The sequence below is a fragment of the Gymnoscopelus microlampas genome (genome assembly GCF_963454915.1).
Source record: "Gymnoscopelus microlampas genome assembly, chromosome: 9".
In the NCBI taxonomy this organism is placed as follows: Eukaryota; Metazoa; Chordata; class Actinopteri; order Myctophiformes; family Myctophidae; genus Gymnoscopelus; species Gymnoscopelus microlampas.
The window spans coordinates 57,534,016-57,558,351 of NC_139946.1; the positions used below are offsets into that span (position 1 = coordinate 57,534,016).

At 42.8% G+C, this 24,336-nt stretch overlaps 1 protein-coding gene across 1 annotated transcript in view; it reads right to left on the minus strand.

The window, feature by feature from the left end:
* Positions 1 to 684: 684 nt before the first annotated feature.
* The window catches only part of stil (STIL centriolar assembly protein), a 36,129-nt gene continuing 12,477 nt past the window's right edge, over positions 685 to 24,336 (minus strand). The window contains exons 7-18 of the mRNA XM_084066278.1: positions 24,019 to 24,102; positions 23,583 to 23,669; positions 20,528 to 20,723; positions 19,244 to 19,350; positions 18,998 to 19,100; positions 16,388 to 17,350; positions 15,234 to 15,429; positions 14,933 to 15,149; positions 13,534 to 13,660; positions 7,260 to 7,447; positions 3,436 to 3,695; positions 685 to 2,478 (exon numbers count right to left, since the gene is read on the minus strand). Of these exons, the coding sequence (XP_083922404.1) occupies positions 2,186 to 2,478; positions 3,436 to 3,695; positions 7,260 to 7,447; positions 13,534 to 13,660; positions 14,933 to 15,149; positions 15,234 to 15,429; positions 16,388 to 17,350; positions 18,998 to 19,100; positions 19,244 to 19,350; positions 20,528 to 20,723; positions 23,583 to 23,669; positions 24,019 to 24,102 (2,821 nt within the window). The 3' untranslated portion in view covers positions 685 to 2,185. The remainder of the gene's footprint in view (positions 2,479 to 3,435; positions 3,696 to 7,259; positions 7,448 to 13,533; positions 13,661 to 14,932; positions 15,150 to 15,233; positions 15,430 to 16,387; positions 17,351 to 18,997; positions 19,101 to 19,243; positions 19,351 to 20,527; positions 20,724 to 23,582; positions 23,670 to 24,018; positions 24,103 to 24,336) is intronic.

A 24,336-nucleotide genomic window follows, 5' to 3' on the forward strand; every position in this document is an offset into this window, starting at 1 on the left:
TTATTTCCACACAACTCCTTTATGCTATATTAATGACATAGTTAAATATTGAAAATGGGTGGATTTCCCCTTTAAGTGTTTAAGCCCTATTTAAAAAGAAACAGATTTGCAAGCTCACAAAGCATCACAGTGTGAGCTTGTAGATCTGTTATTTTGGGAAAATAACTGAAGATTGTAATGAACCAAACAGTGAGGCCAGGGTGAAGTGGTTAAACATTAGGACACAAAAACAATACAATAATAATAATGACCCATAAACGTATGGCTGGGGTCGTTATGTTGGTTTACATTATAATTATTATTGACTTCATCTCATAGATGAAGCTCTTCTATTAACATGTAAAAAATAAAAACACTTTATGAATCTTTGTATTTATTTGAAAAATCATAAATAAAACCAAACTGTGCAAAAACAATCACTTAAACATAAACATGGAACATAAAACAAATAGTTTAATACTAAACGTGTCTGATAAGAGACTGTTGAGGAGCTAGTGTAAACAGCTGTGTGTTAATATATGTATGATAATAAATAAACTGATAGAATCACTTTACATGAACATGGAATATGTTATGTATTATATCTGTATGACTGACAAGCAGACCAACCTCTCTGTGTGTGTGTGTGTGTGTGTGTGTGTGTGTGTGTGTGTGTGTGTGTGTGTCCAGAGTAAAGACTGAACTGGGGAAAACAGCTTTTTGTTGTAGAGCCCTCACCACCTGGAATGACCTACAGACTTAAGTTTAAGATCTGTTCTCCCATGACATACGGTCAATTTAAATCATTGATTGCAGGCCCGCCCACAAGGGTCTGCAATGGCTTTTAAATATGTTTTAAATGTGTATTGTATCACACGACAGGGAAAGGTTGTTTTATTGGGTTCTGTTTTGTCATGAAAAAATGAAAAATAAATTGTACTGTGTGTGATGTATCTCCACAACACTGTGAATGAGGACAAACTCAATGTCTTTGGAGAATAAATAAACGTGTGTGTGTGTGTGTGTGTGTGTGTGTGTGTGTGTGTGTGTGTGTGTGTGTGTGTGTGTGTGTGTGTGCCAACTCAAACAACAACAGGGTTTATGAACCAGGAGGTCACACACACAACAAACCTTTAGAATTAACCTGAAGTTTCCTCTGATTCACATTCGATGAATATAATAATAATAATAATAATAATATCATAATTCACATGAGAACATCACAGGTTCAAATCCCCAAACAGCCATTATGTCCTTGAGTAAACAACACACTTGAACCGCTCACCCAAAACGACCCAAACGCTCAAACATCAAACCTAAGTTATGCTCCACAGTGCGCCGAAAATAGCTAATCTACAAGCTCCACAATGTGGGATTATAGATCTCTATGCTACCAAGCATGTCTGGGGCTCAAAACATCAATCACACTAAACACGTTAGTGGATGGATCCAGTCTTTAAGAATTAACTTAGCAGAATAGTCCTGTAATTCACATTAGATTATTATTATTATAACAATGATAATAATAATAATAATATTCACATTAAAATGTCACAGGTTAAAAACAGACAATTTGTCCTTTGAGCAAAATCACCAAAAAACTAAAACTTCTCTCAAAACGTCCAAACGTCCAAACATCAGGCCAAATATCTGACCAACAAGCCACGCCTTGTAGAGCTTGTAGATCAGATATTTGTAAGGATCAGAAGAGCTAATAGATCAGATATTTGTATGGATAAGAGGACTTGTAGATCAGATATTTGTAAGGATCAGAAGAGCTAATAGATCAGATATTTGTATGGATAAGAAGAGCTTGTAGATCAGATATTTGTATGGATAAGAAGAGCTTGTAGATCAGATATTTGTATGGATCAGGAGAGCTTATAGATCAGATATTTGTAAGGATAAGATGACTTGTAGATCAGATATTTGTATGGATCTGGAGGGCTTATAGATCAGATATTTGTAAGGATAAGAGGACTTGTAGATCAGATATTTGTATGGATCTGGAGGGCTTATAGATCAGATATTTGTAAGGATAAGAGGACTTGTAGATCAGATATTTTTAAGGATAAGAAGAGCTTGTAGATCAGATATATGTATGGATCAGAGGACTGGTAGATCAGATATTTGTATTGATAAGAAGAGCTTGTAGATCAGATATTTGTAAGGATCAGAGGACTTATAGATCAGATATTTGTATGGATCAGAAGAGTTTAGGCAGCTGTCTCAGTCTGCTGATATCCAGGAAGTTCCCCATAGAGCCGTCAGTCTGAGGAGACTGCCCCCTGCTGGCCGCCGGTAGGAACTGATGCTTAGGAGTCTGTTCTCTGAGTGGGCGGCGGCTCTGAGAGTCACAGTGGAGTGGTTTGACCTCTGACCTTTTGAAGGGTTTGACTCCTCCCTCCTCCTCTAGCTCCTCCTCTAGCTCCTCCTCCAGGACTCCGTACCTCCTCATGTACTTCCTGGTTGCCAGAGACATGTCACTGGGAGACACGCCTAGATAGAACAATATATAACTATTATTAACTATATATATAACTCACTATATAAGTATTAATAACCAGAGACATGTCACTGGGAGACACGCCTAGATAGAACAATATATAACATACACAGGCATTGCTTCAATATGTAAAAGAGCAAAATGTAAAATACAATAAGCAGTACATCTAAATTAAATTGAATTAAAAGCGATAGAGTAAAAATGGGTCTTTAATAGGGATTTAAAAGCCGTCAGAGAGCGAGCAGAGCGAACATGAAAAGGCGTTCCAGAGGTTGGGACCGGCCGCGGTGAACGCACTGAGGTCCTGAAACGTGTGTCGGGCACAACCAGGAGAGATTGATTGGCCGATCTCAGGGCTCTTGTTGGGACGTGTGGAGCGATCAATTCAGTGATGGAGGGGACAGGTCGTTTTGGGCTTTAAAAACAAACACTAAAATCTTAAAATCAATTCTGAAGCGGACAGGGAGCCAGTGGAGGGAGGAGAGGACTGGGGTGATATGGTCCCGCCTATTAGTGTTGGTGAGGAGGCAGGTGGCGGCAGTGTTGAAGTGTCCTTGAGCAAGACACTGAACCCCTAACTGCTCCTGATGAGCAGGTTGGTGCCTTGCATGGTTTCCTCCTCCATCTGTGTGTGTGTGTGTGTGTGTGTGTGTGTGTGTGTGTGTGTGTGTGTGTGTGTGTGTGAATGGGTGAATGTAATACAATCTATGTAAAGCACTTTGGATAAAAGCGCTATATAAATGCACTATTTACCATTTATCTGAATAATTCTTTAAATGGTATGTTTTTATTACGAAATAAAATCAAATAAAATCCTTTTGGGATTTCACTGCATAAAACAAATATCTAAACTAAAGTAATCCAGCAAACAACTGCTTAAAAACTGATTACAACTCAATTTAAACGGAAAACATTCATTCTAAATGAAATAAAATACAAACTGTGATCACCTTGCGTGGAGGAGGAGGGGGTGGAGAGGAGGGGGGCGGGCCCAGGGGAGGAGTGACTCCGCCCCCTCAGTGGGAGGAGTCTGTTGAGCTGTGAGTCGGGGACGCGTCGCAGGGCGATGGCGTTCCACTCCAGAGTCATGTCCACGGCGCCTCCCAGTGGCGGCACAAACACACTGCTGCTGCTGCTGTAAGGAGGGCAGCGTTCTGGAGGGCTGAGTCTGGAGGCCAGAGCAGCAGGACTGATGGAGGCTAGAGGGACGCTACAACACACACACACACACACACACACACACGTTTGTATTACTATACTTGTGAGGACATCAACACTTTAGGACAGCCATGTTCTGAATGCCATTTAAAAATAGTAATTGCCATTTTAGGTCCTAAACAAGCCTAAAGGTCCTTACATACCGGCGAATATAGTGAAAATTCGGACTCGTTCCGAATAATTAAAAGACGCTTTTTCGCTTCGCTTTTTCGCTCCATGTACGGAGCCATTGACTTTATAAGGTTTTAAAAAAAAACGCATTATTCACACGAAAAAATCGCCCCGGTGTGTAAGGACCTTTATGCCGAAAAACAGCAGATCTATAGATCTGCTGTTTTTCGGTGCATGACACTGGCGCTCAACTAAGGGTGCGTTCAGAAATTGCGCACCGGAGCGCACTCGCCTATTAGTTTGTATCGGCCAGTGCACTCAGTGCTGTATTTCAGAACGCACCCTAAGTATAAATCATGTTGAACTCTAATTCCAATCCCTAAACCTAACCTCTAAGACACCTAAGTGTCTAATCCTGACCTGAATGTTTTTCTAATTGTAAACGTATCACTAGAAAAATGTTTTTTTAACTATAAATCAACCATTTGTCTTGTGAGGACCAGGAAAACGGTCCTCACAAGTATAGTCACACATTTTAAATATTTATTTATGTCCACATATTGAGAAGTACAGGGTGTACAAAGGACAAAAACACTGCCAGTGCAGTCAGATGAAGGGAAAACAGTTAGTTACAAAGTGCATGTAAATCAGAGCAACACACAAACACACACACACACACATACACACACACACACACACACACACACACACACACACACACACACACACACACACACACACACACAGTGTCATTAACACCATCTTCAACCACTTATCTCAGGGGTGATGTAACTGTGTTGATGTAGAGGGACATTATATTTACACACTAACTCCAGAGGGACACGTTGCATTATACTGTTCTATGTCACAAATGGAGCAAAAATAGCCGATCTACAAGCTCAAAGCGCGTCGCAGTACGACACGTTTTGAGCTTGTAGATCTACTATTTTTTAATTAGTATTTATTTTTTGCTCTCTTTGTAAAATTACAAAATTAAAAGTAAAATTTGTATTTAATTTCAAATGCATTTAGTTATACTTATGTTGACTTTATCAACTTAAATACATTGGACATAAAAAAAGACAATATAATTATGGACCGGGTCCATTTGGTTCCATGTGTACACTCTCAGAGTTACAGACCTGTAAGGGTCCACATTGAACCCTCTATTGTAATGGTTAAAGAATCAGACGATAAGAGGGAATCATTAAGGACACAGAATCACTAAAATCCTAAAGGATCCCAACCCTAGTGTGTGTGTGTGTGTGTGTGTGTGTGTGTGTGTGTGTGTGTGTGTGTGTGTGTGTGTGTGTGTGTGTGTGTGTGTGTGTGTGTGTGTGTGTGTGTGTGTGTGTGTGTCCTGGGCATGACGTTAAACTACCAGTGTTAATGTAGTAGATGCACATTTAAGATGCATTCACAACTTCTGTGAACCGTGTGCTTCATTATGATCACTAGCTTGTGTACAAGAAGGAGCTGCTTACTGATAGAGTAGCTATACTGACAGCCCACACTGCCTGATAGAGTAGCTATACTGACAGCCCACACTGCCTGATAGAGTAGCTATACTGACAGCCCACACTGCCTGATAGAGTAGCTATACTGACAGCCCACACTGCCTGATAGAGTAGCTATACTGACAGCCCACACTGCCTGATAGAGTAGCTATACTGACAGCCCACACTGCCTGATAGAGTAGCTATACTGACAGCCCACACTGCCTGGTAGAGTAGCTATACTGACAGCCCACAATGCCTGATAGAGTAGCTATACTGACAGCCCACAATGCCTGATAGAGTAGCTATACTGACAGCCCACACTGCCTGATAGAGTAGCTATACTGACAGCCCACGCTGCCTGATAGAGTAGCTATACTGACAGCCCACAATGCCTGATAGAGTAGCTATACTGACAGCCCACGCTGCCTGATAGAGTAGCTATACTGACAGCCCACAATGCCTGATAGAGTAGCTATACTGACAGCCCAAAATGCCTGATAGAGTAGCTATACTGACAGCCCACACTGCCTGATAGAGTAGCTATACTGACAGCCCACACTGCCTGATAGAGTAGCTATACTGACAGCCCACACTGCCTGATAGAGTAGCTATACTGACAGCCCACACTGCCTGATAGAGTAGCTATACTGACAGCCCACACTGCCTGATAGAGTAGCTATACTGACAGCCCACAATGCCTGATAGAGTAGCTATACTGACAGCCCACAATGCCTGATAGAGTAGCTATACTGACAGCCCACACTGCCTGATAGAGTAGCTATACTGACAGCCCACACTGCCTGATAGAGTAGCTATACTGACAGCCCACACTGCCTGGTAGAGTAGCAATACTGACAGCCCACACTGCCTGGTAGAGTAGCTATACTGACAGCCCACACTCACTGATAGAGTAGCTATACTGACAGCCCACACTGCCTGATAGAGTAGCTATACTGACAGCCCACACTGCCTGATAGAGTAGCTATACTGACAGCCCACACTGCCTGGTAGAGTAGCAATACTGACAGCCCACACTGCCTGATAGAGTAGCTATACTGACAGCCCACACTGCCTGATAGAGTAGCTATACTGACAGCCCACAATGCCTGATAGAGTAGCTATACTGACAGCCCACACTGCCTGATAGAGTAGCTATACTGACAGCCCACAATGCCTGGTAGAGTAGCAATACTGACAGCCCACGCTGCCTGATAGAGTAGCTATACTGACAGCCCACACTGCCTGATAGAGTAGCTATACTGACAGCCCACAATGCCTGATAGAGTAGCTATACTGACAGCCCACACTGCCTGATAGAGTAGCTATACTGACAGCCCACAATGCCTGGTAGAGTAGCAATACTGACAGCCCACAATGCCTGATAGAGTAGCTATACTGACAGCCCACACTGCCTGATAGAGTAGCTATACTGACAGCCCACAATGCCTGGTAGAGTAGCAATACTGACAGCCCACAATGCCTGATAGAGTAGCTATACTGACAGCCCACACTGCCTGATAGAGTAGCTATACTGACAGCCCACACTGCCTGATAGAGTAGCTATACTGACAGCCCACACTCACTGATAGAGTAGCTATACTGACAGCCCACACTCACTGATTTTTTTTTTAAAGTCGTTTTAGTCGTTCTAGGCAGGTAATGAGTTAACAGACATTAGGGATGGTGGGAGCAGCTACGCTATGGAGAGATCTTTGACACCGGGCAGCAGTGCGGGAGTGGACTGAGAACTTTGTTTCCTCTGGTGGTCCAGCCTGGGATATGACCCCCGCAGACTGGTTGTTAGAGCGGGTTTACACTACTTGGAACCCCAGAAACCAGGCAGGAGGGCTGGCAGAGTGTTGTGTTGTTGATTAAAATATATATATGTGTGTGTGTGTGTGTGTGTGTGTGTGTGTGTGTGTGTGTGTGTGTGTGTGTGTGTGTACCTGGAAGTGTCCAGGGTGATCAGGTCAGGAGGGACTCCCAGCTGCTGTAACTGCCTGAAGGTGGCGCTGCTGATCCCTGTGTCTTCTCCCTGAACCTCCTCTCTGCTCCTCCTCCTGATGGACACCTCCTCCTCCTCTTCCTCCTCCTCCTCTCTGTCTGAGGCGTGCAGCACGCTGTTCACCTGGTTCTGTATCAGTACAGACACACAGTCATTGTTCTGTATCAGTACAAACACACAGTCATTTACTGTATCAGTACAGACATACAGTCATTTACTGTAATCTTCAATTAGAACTATTGGGTTAAAGATCTCCTGAAATGGCTTTTATTGCTTGCTGGCCATCAACCAATCACAGATGCAACCGACCGGCCCAGCTATGGGATCAGTCACGCTGGACAAGACCTGGGATGTTGGTTGTCTAGGAAGTGAAGAACCGGAAACGGTTGAATTTGACGGAAGTACCGCCCAACGAAATGACGTTGATGCTTTACAAATCTGTTAACATTCTCCGTGAATGAAACGAGTGTTGTGATTGGTAAAAAAATATCGTTTCCGGGGGAAACGCGTACGACGGAAATCCTACCCACTCAGGACTTCCTAGACACTCGCTGCTTTAGGTCGTGACCAGGCTCTTCTTTTCGCAGATAAGTGAGGCTGGGACCGAGGCTAGGGATCAGTAGACACACGTTGAGCTGACCAGCACAGCTGTTTGTCTGTGGTCAGGAGACACTCGTTTATCGTCCGTTGTTTAAGGAGATAGGAAGCTGATATACTGCACTTTTACCTTAGTGCTAGGTATACTCTTGGTTGCTTGTTTTTGCAGAAAATGCACTTCAGACTTCTGGTGATTAGTAGTTTTGTTCCCTACCTATGTTGAATGCACTTATTGTAAGTCTCTTTGGATAAAAGCGTCTGCTAAATGACTGTAATGTAATGTAATGTAATGTAATGTAATGTAATGTCTGCTAAATGACTGTAATGTAATGTAATGTAATGTAATGTAATGTAATGTCTGCTAAATGACTAATGTAATGTAATGTAATGTCCGTTTCTCACTCTGAGATCCGTTTCACCATAACATGTAAGTCAATGAGGAGCATTGACATACAGAGTTTAATATCATAATGTACTCACCAGTGCCAGCGATTTATTGTTGTTTTTTTCACGTCGCCAAAGACCTCACTAAATACCTTAAGATCGCACGTTAAACTGTGTGTAGACACACAGGGTAGTTGTGTGAGTTAAACTGTTTGTAGACACACAGGGTAGTTGTGTGAGTTAAACTGTGTGTAGACACACAGGGTAGTTGTGTGAGTTAAACTGTTTGTAGACACACAGGGTAGTTGTGTGAGTTAAACTGTGTGTAGACACACAGGGTAGTTGTGTGAGTTAAACTGTTTGTAGACACACAGGGTAGTTGTGTGAGTTAAACTGTTTGTAGACACACAGGGTAGCTGTGTGAGTTAAACTGTTTGTAGACACACAGGGTAGTTGTGTGAGTTAAACTGTTTGTAGACACACAGGGTAGTTGTGTGAGTTAAACTGTGTGTAGACACACAGGGTAGCTGTGTGAGTTAAACTGTGTGTAGACACACAGGGTAGTTGTGTGAGTTAAACTGTTTGTAGACACACAGGGTAGCTGTGTGAGTTAAACTGTTTGTAGACACACAGGGTAGCTGTGTGAGTTAAACTGTTTGTAGACACACAGGGTAGTTGTGTGAGTTAAACTGTTTGTAGACACACAGGGTAGCTGTGTGAGTTAAACTGTTTGTAGACACACAGGGTAGCTGTGTGAGTTAAACTGTTTGTAGACACACAGGGTAGCTGTGTGAGTTAAACTGTGTGTAGACACACAGGGTAGCTGTGTGAGTTAAACTGTTTGTAGACACACAGGGTAGTTGTGTGAGTTAAACTGTTTGTAGACACAGGGTAGTTGTGTGAGTTAAACTGTGTGTAGACACACAGGGTGTCTGTGTGAGTTAAACTGTTTGTAGACACACAGGGTAGTTGTGTGAGTTAAACTGTGTGTAGACACACAGGGTAGTTGTGTGAGTTAAACTGTGTGTAGACACACAGGGTAGATGTGTGAGTTAAACTGTTTGTAGACACACAGGGTAGATGTGTGAGTTAAACTGTTTGTAGACACACAGGGTAGCTGTGTGAGTTAAACTGTGTGTAGACACACAGGGTAGCTGTGTGAGTTAAACTGTTTGTAGACACACAGGGTAGCTGTGTGAGTTAAACTGTTTGTAAACACACAGGGTAGCTGTGTGAGTTAAACTGTGTGTAGACACACAGGGTAGCTGTGTGAGTTAAACTGTGTGTAGACACACAGGGTAGATGTGTGAGTTAAAGTGTGTGTAGACACACAGGGTAGTTGTGTGAGTTAAACTGTGTGTAGACACACAGGGTAGCTGTGTGAGTTAAACTGTGTGTAGACACACAGGGTAGATGTGTGAGTTAAAGTGTGTGTAGACACACAGGGTAGTTGTGTGAGTTAAACTGTTTGTAGACACACAGGGTAATTGTGTGAGTTAAACTGTGTGTAGACACACAGGGTAGCTGTGTGAGTTAAACTGTGTGTAGACACACAGGGTAGCTGTGTGAGTTAAACTGTGTGTAGACACACAGGGTAGCTGTGTGAGTTAAACTGTGTGTAGACACACAGGGTAGATGTGTGAGTTAAACTGTTTGTAGACACACAGGGTAGTTGTGTGAGTTAAACTGTTTGTAGACACACAGGGTAGCTGTGTGAGTTAAACTGTTTGTAGACACACAGGGTAGTTGTGTGAGTTAAACTGTTTGTAGACACACAGGGTAGTTGTGTGAGTTAAAGTGTTTGTGGACACACAGGGTAGCTGTGTGAGTTAAACTGTTTGTAGACACACAGGGTAGCTGTGTGAGTTAAACTGTTTGTAGACACACAGGGTAGCTGTTTGAGTTAAACTGTTTGTAGACACACAGGGTAGTTGTGTGAGTTAAACTGTTTGTAGACACACAGGGTAGCTGTGTGAGTTAAAGTGTTTGTGGACACACAGGGTAGCTGTGTGAGTTAAACTGTTTGTAGACACACAGGGTAGATGTGTGAGTTAAACTGTTTGTAGACACACAGGGTAGCTGTGTGAGTTAAACTGTTTGTAGACACACAGGGTAGCTGTGTGAGTTAAACTGTTTGTAGACACACAGGGTAGTTGTGTGAGTTAAACTGTTTGTAGACACACAGGGTAGTTGTGTGAGTTAAAGTGTTTGTAGACACACAGGGTAGCTGTGTGAGTTAAACTGTTTGTAGACACACAGGGTAGTTGTGTGAGTTAAACCGTTTGTAGACACACAGGGTAGCTGTGTGAGTTAAACTGTTTGTAGACACACAGGGTAGCTGTGTGAGTTAAACTGTGTGTAGACACACAGGGTAGTTGTGTGAGTTAAACTGTGTGTAGACACACAGGGTAGCTGTGTGAGTTAAACTGTGTGTAGACACACAGGGTAGTTGTGTGAGTTAAACTGTGTGTAGACACACAGGGTAGCTGTGTGAGTTAAACTGTGTGTAGACACACAGGGTAGTTGTGTGAGTTAAACTGTTTGTAGACACACAGGGTAGCTGTGTGAGTTAAACTGTTTGTAGACACACAGGGTAGCTGTGTGAGTTAAACTGTTTGTAGACACACAGGGTAGCTGTGTGAGTTAAACTGTTTGTAGACACACAGGGTAGCTGTGTGAGTTAAACTGTTTGTAGACACACAGGGTAGCTGTGTGAGTTAAACTGTTTGTAGACACACAGGGTAGCTGTGTGAGTTAAACTGTTTGTAGACACACAGGGTAGTTGTGTGAGTTAAACTGTGTGTAGACACACAGGGTAGCTGTGTGAGTTAAACTGTTTGTAGACACACAGGGTAGTTGTGTGAGTTAAACTGTGTGTAGACACACAGGGTAGCTGTGTGAGTTAAACTGTTTGTAGACACACAGGGTAGTTGTGTGAGTTAAACTGTTTGTAGACACACAGGGTAGTTGTGTGAGTTAAACTGTTTGTAGACACACAGGGTAGCTGTGTGAGTTAAACTGTTTGTAGACACACAGGGTAGTTGTGTGAGTTAAACTGTGTGTAGACACACAGGGTAGCTGTGTGAGTTAAACTGTTTGTAGACACACAGGGTAGTTGTGTGAGTTAAACTGTGTGTAGACACACAGGGTAGCTGTGTGAGTTAAACTGTTTGTAGACACACAGGGTAGATGTGTGAGTTAAACTGTTTGTAGACACACAGGGTAGTTGTGTGAGTTAAACTGTTTGTAGACACACAGGGTAGTTGTGTGAGTTAAACTGTTTGTAGACACACAGGGTAGCTGTGTGAGTTAAACTGTTTGTAGACACACAGGGTAGCTGTGTGAGTTAAACTGTTTGTAGACACACAGGGTAGCTGTGTGAGTTAAACTGTTTGTAGACACACAGGGTAGTTGTGTGAGTTAAACTGTTTGTAGACACACAGGGTAGTTGTGTGAGTTAAACTGTTTGTAGACACACAGGGTAGTTGTGTGAGTTAAACTGTTTGTAGACACACAGGGTAGCTGTGTGAGTTAAACTGTTTGTAGACACACAGGGTAGTTGTGTGAGTTAAACTGTGTGTAGACACACAGGGTAGCTGTGTGAGTTAAACTGTTTGTAGACACACAGGGTAGCTGTGTGAGTTAAACTGTTTGTAGACACACAGGGTAGCTGTGTGAGTTAAACTGTTTGTAGACACACAGGGTAGCTGTGTGAGTTAAACTGTTTGTAAACACACAGGGTAGCTGTGTGAGTTAAACTGTTTGTAGACACACAGGGTAGCTGTGTGAGACGCCCAGAGAAGACATTTTCAATCGGCGACATTTCATTTTGCAGTCGACGCAGTTTCTGTTAAACAGTGTTCAGCGAGGAGAAAAACAACACCGAGATAATGGCGATTTAGCGGAAGCTTTCGAGCGGCGGCGGATGGGAACGAAAATCTTCGATTGACATTCATTTCCGTTTCTGGTGTGCTACAATGAAATGTGTCACTGTGAGAGAGTGCTACAATGAAATGTGTCACTGTGAGAGAGTGCTACAATGAAATGTGTCACTGTGAGAGAGTGCTACAATGAAATGTGTCACTGTGAGAGAGTGCTACAATGAAATGTGTCACTGTGAGAGAAAAAAAAAAAAAGACCACTTCGCGTAGATCTACGCGACTGGCACGCAGCGCAGTTATTTAGGTTCGCGTAAATCTACGCGATTGGCACACGATGTGTTAATGTACGGTTTCATATTTAATGTACTGTTTAAGTCTAAAACCAGTAATGTTCTGTCTAGCCCTCATCTAGAGTTGGATAAAGAACAGTGGCTGTGGTTACATGGACAGGATTATTCCACTTTTATTCTGAATGACTGCTCATTCAGAATAGAAATGCTCATGTAAACACGCCAATAGGAATAGAATATTCCATTCCGGTCTGATCTTTCTTTTAATTTTTTAAAAACTTTTATCATTTTTATCCCATGATTTTGTAACCCATATTTTTTTCACCCAGTGCCAATCCATTCAGGTCTGATCTGAATGAACTTTCATTGTGGTTTGGAGGGCTGGTATATACCGTTTGAAACGGGATATATTTACCATATAAACACATTCCTAACGATCCTCTCTGTTGCATTATTTTGCACATGTCCGTGCTTAGTAGTGCCGTCAGAATTGGCCAAAAATGACCTTTCAAATATGGAATTTGTATTATTTTGAATATGAAATATTGTATGCAGTAAAACTTTAGTTTAAAGGCTGCATAAGTCTATTTATGTCTCTGTATGCGTGGGCCACGGTTGGTGCTGAGAAGCCCTCGCTCCTGTGGGATAAAATTAATGATTCATATTCTATAGAGTTAGATATGTTTGACCAGGGATATCCATATTCCTTTACCTTTAACCTCTAACCTTATCCTTTACCACGTCTTTAATATTCATATTCTATAGAGTTATGTCATCTAGGGTTAGATATGTTTGACCAGGGATATCCATATTCCTTTACCATGTCTTTAAAAGATAAAGACTATCTGATCTAGATTAGATATCATTTAAACCTATGTTTCTGCTATTCTACATCATTTAAACCTATGTTTCTGCTATTCTACAAAATGCTAACCAAGAAATCACAGATTGAGGCTTTAAACTTTTGCTTTTATGAAATATCCAAGACCATTAGGGTTTATGGAAGAGTGTGTGTGTGTGTGTGTGTGTGTGTGTGTGTGTGTGTGTGTGTGTGTGTGTGTACCAGGAGGTGGTGGTAGAACAGCTGGGTGGTGTTGGGTTGAGGAGGAGGAGGAGGAGGAGAGGGCTGTTGGTACATACTGGCACTCTCTCCTAACACTGGACTCTGTGTACTACACACTGACCCACACCTGTATGCACACACACACACACACACACACACACACACACACACACACACACACACACACACACACACACACACACACACACACACACACACACACACACACATGATGAATAATCATTATACAGTGTATTTTCTTTTCACTTTCTGTTTCCCCCCTTTTCTCCCCATGTTGTCATTATGCTAATTGATTCCTTCTTATCTTAGCGGTCAAGTTCATAAATCATTACATATTGAGGGTTTAAAACGTTAAACATCTGAAAATACATGAAGTAATTAACATGAATCCATCTGTCTATGAAATATATGGAAAGGTTTAATCTGCAACACAATGTTATACAATATGTAGTGAGACAGACAGACAGACAGACATACTTTACTTTACTTTATTATGGATCCCCATTAGCACTTGCACTAAGCATGGCTATTCTTCCTGGGGTCCAACACCCAACATACACATCATACACAACAAACATTACAGATACAAACACAGACAAAGACAATAGTTCACTTACAAAAAATCAGAAATACATTTAAACAATTTTACGATTTTGTACATTTCATGATCAAAAGGAGAAAAGGGTTACCCATACATTATTATTATTTCCTTTTTTTTTCTTTTCCTTTTTTTCTCCAAAACATACATTTCATGTTAATAACAAACAAGTCAATAAGATGTCAAAGGTTAAACACAAAATCATTAAAGTTCATGAAATATTGGAAGATACTGTTTTACCATAATTTTGAAACCCTCTTTTGTATTGGCTTGAACAATATAACTCGGCAATGAATTCCACCTTACAATAGCTCTATACATAACAGTTTTCTGTATAACAGAGGTTTTAACTTTGGGAAAATTCAACCTTCCTTCAATTGCATGTCTTGTTTGATATTCATGATGAGTATAATGTTTTAATAACCTTTTATATAATATTTCTGGAGATTGTGTAACTTTTATGTTTCTAATAAAATTAACTAAACAATAAGAAGCCCTTTGACTAACAGACAACCATCTCAGACTGTCATGCATGTCTTTTACATTAGTTCTATAGGAACAATTTAACGCACAACGTGCAGCTTTATTTTGAACAACTTGTCATTTCTTAATATCCATCATTGAGGCACTAGACCAAATAACAAAACAATAATCAAGCTGTGACAGAACTAAAGCGTTTAAGACATGTCTAATGACATCTGGTGGCAGTCCCTTAGAAATTCTTCACAGAGAGACAGACAGACAGAGACAGACAGAAAGTTATCCAATCACAGTGCTTACCTGGGCTGGGGGGAGGGAGAGCAGAAGCCTGGTTGGTGGGGTCGGCTGTCACTCTCCTCGGCTCCACCCCCTGACCACCCACAGGAGAGGGGGTGGGAATTGGAAGAGGAGGCGGGGCTAGACGAGGCCTTACCCCCACTGGAGCCGCTCGGCCCCGCCTCCCTCTGCTCATTGGCTGAGGGGGCGTGGACAGGATCTCCCCAGAACAGACTGGCTCCTACGCAGCAAAGGTCATAGTGTCAAAGGTCACATCTATCTTATAAACGGTTCTGCCGTGACCTCTAACTTTAACGACACATACCTGTTCCCACGGCAACGCTGACGGTGCTTCTGATTGGCTGTTCTGATGGTCTACTGCTGTCATTGGCTGTCTGCTGAGTGTTGTTAGACGTCTGATTGGCTGTCTGCTGAGTGTTGTTAGACATCTGATTGGCTGTCTGCTGAGTGTTAGACATCTGATTGGTGGGTTTGCTCTGAGCTTCAAGCAGCATCTGGATCTACAGACACAAATACAACTAGTATTAATAATTAATTAATAGTATAATATATAATAACTAATTAATAGTATTAATACATTGGGTGAATTCCCGGTTTCGCAAAAAGTGCTCTAAGAGCAGGCTGGTCTACGAACAGACAGAACAACTAGTCAACACCTATGTGACACCTTTTCAACTTCTTCATCATTGGCTGTCCTTTAAGCCAATGGGGAGACTTCCCATACTCTGAACGGCGGTCGTCCTCCCATGCTATGGCATCATAACCGTACTAGACACACTGCCTGCCTGGCCTGGTGACCGCTCACAAGCTCACACCATAACCATTAAGTCCAGCAGAGTTTGGTCTGTTTTAACACCGGCCGCTGGAGGGATCCTATGTGGACCCTCTGGATGCCTCTTAAAATAGCGGCGTTTCCCCTACTCTCAAATGGACCCGCAAGGGTCTTATTTGTACCCTCTCGGAGTAAAATTAACACCGGTAAATTGCCGTTCCTATGTAATAGTATCCTACCTGAGCCTGCAGTATCTTAATATTAACAGTAATAATAATAAACTTTATTTGTATAGCACCTTTCATGACATGAAATGCAGCGCAAAGTGCTTTACAGAGCAAGAATACAGTTACAGTTACAACCATTTTAACAATGAAGCAAACAAAGATAAAATAAAATAAAATAAAATAAAGTAAAAGCAAAAGCATAAAACAACATTAAAATAGGCCTGTTACCGGCACACACCTGTGACTGACACACACCTGTGACTGACACACACCTGTATTCACCACGTCCACGCGACGTGCCCCAGCGGATCGCTCACTTAGGATCCCCTGGAGGGAATTGTCAGACCCTTGTGTCCTTCAACCACCGTGACAAGCACTTACACACACCTGTGTACACACACCAGGTGTGTGTACACAGGTGTGGTGTGTAGTAATAGTAATAGATTACTAGTATCCTACCTGAGCCTGCAGTATCTTCAGCTGTCTGTCCTGCTCCACAAGGAGGCGGTAGGGGTCAGAGGGCAGGGGGTCGGGGGTCGGAGTGCAAGGACACACAGGAGGAGGTGGGGGGTGTGTCTGTTGGAGCGAGGGAGGGGCTCCGGAGGAATGGTGGGCGTGGCCGGGAGCAGGAGAGCTGCAGTGGTAGATGGGCGTGAAGTCGTGTGTCTGGGCGGAGCAACACTCACAGGGCAGCTTCTGATTGGACGCCGGGGTGCTGTGGAGGTGTTTGGGCAGGGTGGAGATGCTCCTGCCGGGCGGGGGTGCTTTGCAGGTGTTTGGGCAGGGTGGAGAGCGCTGTGCGGGGGTTTGGGTAGGGTGGGGGTGATGAGCAGGTGTTTGGGTAGGGTGGGGGTGATGGGGAGGTGTTTGGGTAGGGTGGGGGTGATGGGGAGGTGTTTGGGTAGGGTGGGGGTGATGGGGAGGTGTTTGGGTAGGGTGGGGGTGATGGGGAGGTGTTTGGGTAGGGTGGGGGTGATGGGGAGGTGTTTGGGTAGGGTGGGGGTGATGAGCAGGTGTTTGGGTAGGGTGGGGGTGATGGGGAGGTGTTTGGGTAGGGTGGGGGTGATGGGGAGGTGTTTGGGTAGGGTGGGGGTGATGGGGAGGTGTTTGGGTAGGGTGGGGGTGATGGGGAGGTGTTTGGGTAGGGTGGGGGTGATGGGGAGGTGTTTGGGTAGGGTGGGGGTGATGGGGAGGTGTTTGGGTAGGGTGGGGGTGATGGGGAGGCCCATATTTGGTGTTGGTATTTTGTTTGGTCTGTCCGAATGGAGACGTCGACCTCCTGAGGGAGGCGGGTCTCGAGGCGAAAGGCGGGGCCTCCTGCTGCTCTGTGGGGGTGGGGGGCCGAGGGACGTGGGAGGGGCCAAGAAAGCTGCCGTCCAATAGCAGAGAGAGTTCTGGAACCAGAGGTTGGACTCTAGGAGTCTGAGACACAAACAATACAAATGTTTAACACAGAGCGCCCGCCTCTTTTCAGCTGGAAAACACATTTAAAAAAAGAGAAAGAGACCCCATAGGCCACACCCATTTCTGCCTGACAATTTTCTGCCATTTTTCTTTTTTTTGCAAAAAACACTTCTTGCTACAACGTCCACAGATTTTGTCCCAAACTCACAAATCAGTACATAGTGGTCCTCATTTATCAACGCGCTGCAGACCAAATAATGGGCGTACGGCGAGATCACCTCAACTTTATGCATTTATCAATATATCCTGACTTTGACTTCAGCGTAACGGCCCGTTCAGATCTCACATCAGGTCTGAGGACGTTGTTGGCTTTAGCTGAACCTGTTTGTTCCATCTAGACCTGTGGAGCAGCATGTCTGACCGTCTGACAGACATCTGGACACATGTATACACTCCTTCATGTATATCTATCACACTAATAAATACATATTTTATAAACTCATTTAAACAAACTACTTTAACAGTCATTCAGATAAGATTGCAGATCTGGCTGCATTGGCTGTTTGAGAATATATCTACAATCAGATCTACAAGCTCACAACGTGTCGATGCGATGCGTGTAGATCCGCTATTTTCAAAATATATAGATATACAGATATACAGATATACAGATATACAGATATACAGATATACAGATTACAGCGGTGCAGACGCGCCGCTGTAATCTTTTCATGGACAGTGAGGTCTCCAAATGGAGTTATGTACTACCTATAGAGTTATAGATATATGTACTACCTGGGTGGAGAATATAAACCCGACACTCCAAACCTTTGTCAGTATTCTTCATGCTGTGGATTCATGTGGGCCTCCGCGGGAGATCTGACATTTAACCCTCCCAACACACACCAGCATTCATCCATTAATGTTCATGCATTCATTCATCAATCACTCCATAAACGTTCAGATTATGACTGCCTCTCCAGTCCAGGTTATCTCTCATTAACGTGGCGGCACGGGACTGACTGCAGCCCGCCCGAGTCTCACGGGGAATATCCTACATGACGGCTTTATTTTAGTGTAACTCCAACGCGCACTGCTCGGTATGGGTTAAATAAATTAATATACAAACGTATTCCATTCATGGCGATGTGATTGGTGTCATAATGTGTCATTCATGTAGGCTACTAGCCTACGTGACAAAGATTGTACCGTTACGGGCGAGTGTGTGTCTTGACAGACAGTGAGGCAGGCAGGGGAAACTCTTCTCAATGCTTTTATTGGACGTATTCCGGTTCTTCACGCCGTAAAATAGGGGCGTTTCGAGAGAATTTAAGGGCGTGTTATTTAAATGACGCTCGGTTTCAGCCGTCACATTCATCAAAGCTCTAACCAAATGTACGCTATGATTGGCTGTGTAGGATTGCTTGATAAATGTCACTTGGACCTACTGGCGAATTTAAAGCAAAAAATAAGACGTTTTTTACACTCCATTGATTAATGAGGGTCATTATCTCTGTCATGTGATCAAGTTGTATTAATACATTCAGATTGGCAATGAATAACTTCAAACCAAGTTTGCGGGCCCTGGGTAGCCAACCCGGCCTGGCAAAGATCAAAACTTTTCTATTTGGAACAGATGTGTGTTTGTGGTGCAGTGGGAGGGACCTGTTGGGTGGAGGGGTGTGGTTTAGGGGAGGGGCGGGGCGACAGGTCTCCGTCCTCCACTCCCGAGTCCTGGTCGCTGATTGACAGGCCTGGAGGCGGGGCACTATGGGACAAAACACACAAGCTGTCAATCAATCACATCAGTCTAAAGAATATGCTATCTAAATGTTAACATTGTGTGTGTGTGTGTGTGTGTGTGTGTGTGTGTGTGTGTGTGTGTGTGTGTGTGTGTGTGTGTGTGTGTACCTGGCAGACAGCTGGTCCACTGTGTGTGCAAACAGTGCAGTTTGCTGGTTGTGAAGGTCAGGGGTCAACTCACACTGCACACTGCTGCTGTCTGACACCTCCACATGCTGAACACACACACACACACACACACACACACACACACACACACACACACACACACACACACACACACACACACACACACACACACACACACACACACACACACACACACACACACACACACACACACACACACACACACTAATTCAACCTCTTTAAACAGACATATTAACCTCATTAAACTGTGCTACAGTGTTGTTGTGATCTGAGCTGGAGTCGAACCCCGGTCTGACCAGTCCAACACAACACTAAGAGAGCTAGCTCCCTCAGAGGAGCGAGTTAAGGGGGGCACATGCTACCATTTTCGGTGGTCACCTTATCACCCCGTTGGTGATAGAGAGAGCTCTCTCTATCACAGAGAGCTCTCTCTCTATCACCTAAAAGGTGATAGGGTGACCACCTCATTGTGTAGCATGCGTGGGCCTTTACAGTGTTGATTTCGTCGACTAAAACTAAGACGAAAAATGTCCGTCGACTTCCTTTCTTCACTGACGAAAACTACATAAAAACACAATTAAAACTAAATAAAAACTAAGCTATGATGACTAAAACTAAGACTACATATATTGACAATTTCGTCAACAAATAAAAACTAGACTAAAATGTTTTTATTTGGAGAAGAGGAGAAGAGATCCAGTAGAACTAAAAGACAAGTCACTTTATGTCTGGTTGCACTCGGGTGTTGCGCTCTGAAAATAGCAGATCTAGATCTGCTATTTTCAGAGCGCAACAGAGTGTAAAATCAGCCATTACGACGCCATCAAGGCACCACCAACACACATTTTAGTCGACTAAATCAACTGTAGATTTAGTCGACTAAAACTAAAACAAACCTGTTTTCTTTATTATTAGAAAATGTTGTACAAGTAATGGGTCAAAACATACAGTATATGTATGTAGGTAATCAGTGGACTTTAGGACTCTACAGACCCACACATATGTCATGTTCAGGCTCTAAAAACAACAGTGTGTGTGTGTGTGTGTGTGTGTGTGTGTGTGTGTGTGTGTGTGTGTGTGTGTGTGTGTGTGTGTGTGTGTGTGTGTGTGTGTGTGTGTGTGGGGGGTGTGTGGTGTGTGTGTGTGTGTGTGTGTGTGTGTGTGTGTGTGTGTGTGTGTGTCTGTGTGGTGTGTGTGTGTGTGTGTGTGTGTGTGTGTGTGTGTGTGTGTGTGTGTGTGTACCTGGTACAGTGAGACAGTGTGTGTGCTGGTCAGAAGCTGGTACTCCATCTTCTGCTGAGTTCCAGAGGATCCAGAGGATCCAGTAGATCCAGTAGATCCAGTAGATCCAGAGGCTGTGTGACACTGATAGAACTGAGCCTGTCTCTGCAGCTGAGAGAACAGAACCACCAGGAAACAGCCGTCCTTTGACACCACCCTGTACACACACACACACACACACACACACACACACACACACACACACACACACACACACACACACACACACACACACACACACACACACACACACACACACAATGTACACAACCCTGAAAACACATCATCCTGATCACTGTGGGAACGGGTCTGGACCTTGAAGTTGATAATTCTAAATATACTCCTCATTGACATTGTACGGTGAAACAGATCTCAAAGTCACTCTTTTAGCACATAAATGAACCCAAACAAAGCTGATTCAGACAATAGAACATCACCAAACCCACTACTGTTTGTTTTTTTAATACAAATGTTAACTTCCTGTTGATTTTGTGATTTTTATTAAGAAAGCCCAGACTGGATCCACATATCTTCAAATAGTAAAATCAGCAGGAAGTTGACATTTTTATAAAAACATAAAACAGTAGTGTGTTTGGTGATGTTCTATAATGTCTGAATCAACTTTGTTTGTGTTCGTTTATGTGCTAAAAGAGTGACTTTGAGATCTGTTTCACCGTACAATGTAAGACAATGAAGAGTATATTTAGAATTAGATCAATTTCTAATCAATGGAGCAATTATGTTTGATTTCTTGTCCACCTTTGGAGTTACAGTGTTGTGCTAGTTACTGAAAACCAGTAACTAGTTGCCATTACTAGTTACTTAATTTAAAAGTAACTCAGTTACTTAACTAGTTACTTACACCAAAAGGTAATGCGTTACTGTGAAAAGTAACTTTTTAGTTACTTAAAAAAAAGGGCTTCCATTATTGCCCTTATAGCCTTCATTTCAGTATTGTTATTGCATTGGAGAATAATACAATCTATTGATCAACTTCACATGCATTTGCATCACTGAACTCTGCTAAGCAATGTGGTCTATACCAGGGGTCGCGCTATAGGATTGTAATCTGCTGGTCCCGGAATGATTCAAATTTATCAGACATCTGATAAAAAATACAGGTCATAATTATGTTTAAGCATTAATTACAAGCAGGTGCATAAATACAGCCTAACACTTAGGCCTACAGCATTATATTTTGGGTTGAGCTATTTGAACATGAACCATGATGAACGAGTAATATACACATTTTATATACAGTAGCAGGGTCATCTTGCACAAATGCATTAATTACCTACACTACCATTTGTGCCTGGCAATCTCTGCTTCTCACCCATTGACTTGCATGTTAAATGATGGCTTTTCCCCTTAAAAATAATCAATCATTTCAGGATTAAGAGCTTCAAAATCTCTTCTAAATCTAGTCAACAAGGCCTGCAGTAGGCTATGAACTGGACACATGTGCATGACATTATTTTAATAAACTAAAAACATGGGAAATGTTAGAGGGAGTAATAGCCATGGATACACGACGGTCGACTGTCTCGACCGTCATGGATGAACTTCAACCTGGTGTTTGCACTTTCTCCACGGATGTTACATGTATAATATATAGGGCTCTCAGAAGTACCTGTATCATCCGTATTGTTCAATAAAAAGCATTTTGGCCATCTGATCGGTGGCCATTTTCTCCATATGCTTTCAACTGAGTGACCCTATCGGTTGGTAGGTGTATTGCACTCCAATACATTATGAGAAAATGGCCACTGATCGGATTAAAATGCTTTTCATTGAACAATACAGAATATACGGGTACTTTTGAGAGTCCATAATGCATAATTGTAACATCCGTGGCCATGGGGTAAGCACTTTATATTTGAAATCTGAACGTTTATATAGATGTACGGACCGTAAATGGAGAAAGTGCAAACACCAGGTTGAAGGTGATCCTTGACTGTAACAGGAGTTTTCATGTACCACAGGGACTGCAGTAGCAGCAGTTAATAAATAGACAAACAAATGAATGAATATACTTTAACGTGCGGATTCCGAAACAGGCAGCGCTGTGATTCTGAATTTTGTTAGGATTACGGTGATTAGCAGCCTATTATTGACACCACCTGGGCGAGTGAGTCGTGTAACTTTCCCGACGTTAAGCTGTGTGTGTTCAACAACACAGCCATGAAGCCTTGCAGTTTAAATGCAGATTTCAGCTTGGGAAAAGCAGCCTCCAACGGGTTTGTGTACGTGGTTCATAGTCACCATTGCGTTATCGTGGTATTCCTAGTCCCAGAAACACACACACGCTGTTAAGAGAGAGAGAAAGAAAGAGCGAGCGAGAGAGAGAGAGAGAGAGCTTGCAAAGCAGCTCACAGCGCGTCTCCGCATGTGACACAGACACTAGTGTAAAGTAAATAAGTACATTTACTCAAGTACTGTACTTAAGTAGAATTCTCAGTCACCGTTTGCCTCGCTGTATAAATAAATACTATATAAAAAATAACGGAGTAACGCACCATGTAGTAACGGTAACTGATTTACTGAATTAAAAAAATAATGCGTTAGAGTACTAGTTACTGAAAAACAATAATGGCGTTACAGTAACGCGTTCTACATCATGACAAGGTAACTACACAACCCTAACCTCTACCAAAGTGCTCTTGCCCTTTAAGACCCAAGGACGGTTCTACAAATGTCTTCTAAATACAAAAAAAAAAACAGTTCTCTGAAATACTCATGTTTCTATATCAGTGGTGCAGACGCGCTACGGACAGTTCAGAAACCTGCCTAGTGCCTACCAGTGACCGCATCGATGGAGAGTCCAAGCTAATATAAAACGGCAGGCTTTCTATTCCTGTAAAGTTAGCCTGCTGTAACAGAAGCCATTGTTCTGGTGATAATAAAAAACAAAAAAACATTTTGAAATCTCGTTTGAAACGACCAAACCTGCCTACCGATGATGTCACTGGTAGGCGTTGATTAGCTGCACTGTGCTCAGGTCGGTGCGGTGACTCACCTGTCCTGCAGGGCGGCGCTGAACAGAAACCTGAGACAGAAGAGCCACACCCGAGGACTCCAGATGTGTGTGACACCGCTCAGCCAGCTGTTAACCACATTTAACAAGGACAGTAATAAGGTTAACGAGTAATAAGGTTAAGGAGTAATAAGGTTAAGGAGTAATAAGGTTAAGACACAAACTAGACAAGGCAGTGAAATGACAGATAAACAGTGTATTCAACCCCTGGCTGTGGATGTTCTGTGTTTTATTCACCGTTTTAACTCACACTCCCACCATGCAGAGAACCATGAAGCTATAATGCAGTGTAACTCCCACCATGCAGAGAACCATGAAGCTATAATTAACTCCCACCATGCAGAGAACCATGAAGCTATAATGCAGTGTAACTCCCACCATGCAGAGAACCATGAAGCTATAAGTCAGTGTAACTCACACTCCCACCAGAGGCATGCTGCAGGCTTTAGGATCCATCTCCAACATCAGCAACAGTTTACGGTTCTGGTCCATCGTCAGAAACCTGAAACATTACAATACAATATATTACAATACATTACATTACGATACAATTATAACTGCTCCATATGGTCACTATCCTGATCACCTGACCAACATTAATACAATTATTATGCATAACTGTCACAATCATTTCTAGTATGAAGCCATCCGCTGAGAAATAGTGCAAATAGTGATCTACAAGCTCACAACACATCACACGCCGTTGTGAGCTTGTAGATTTATCAATAGTGAAAAT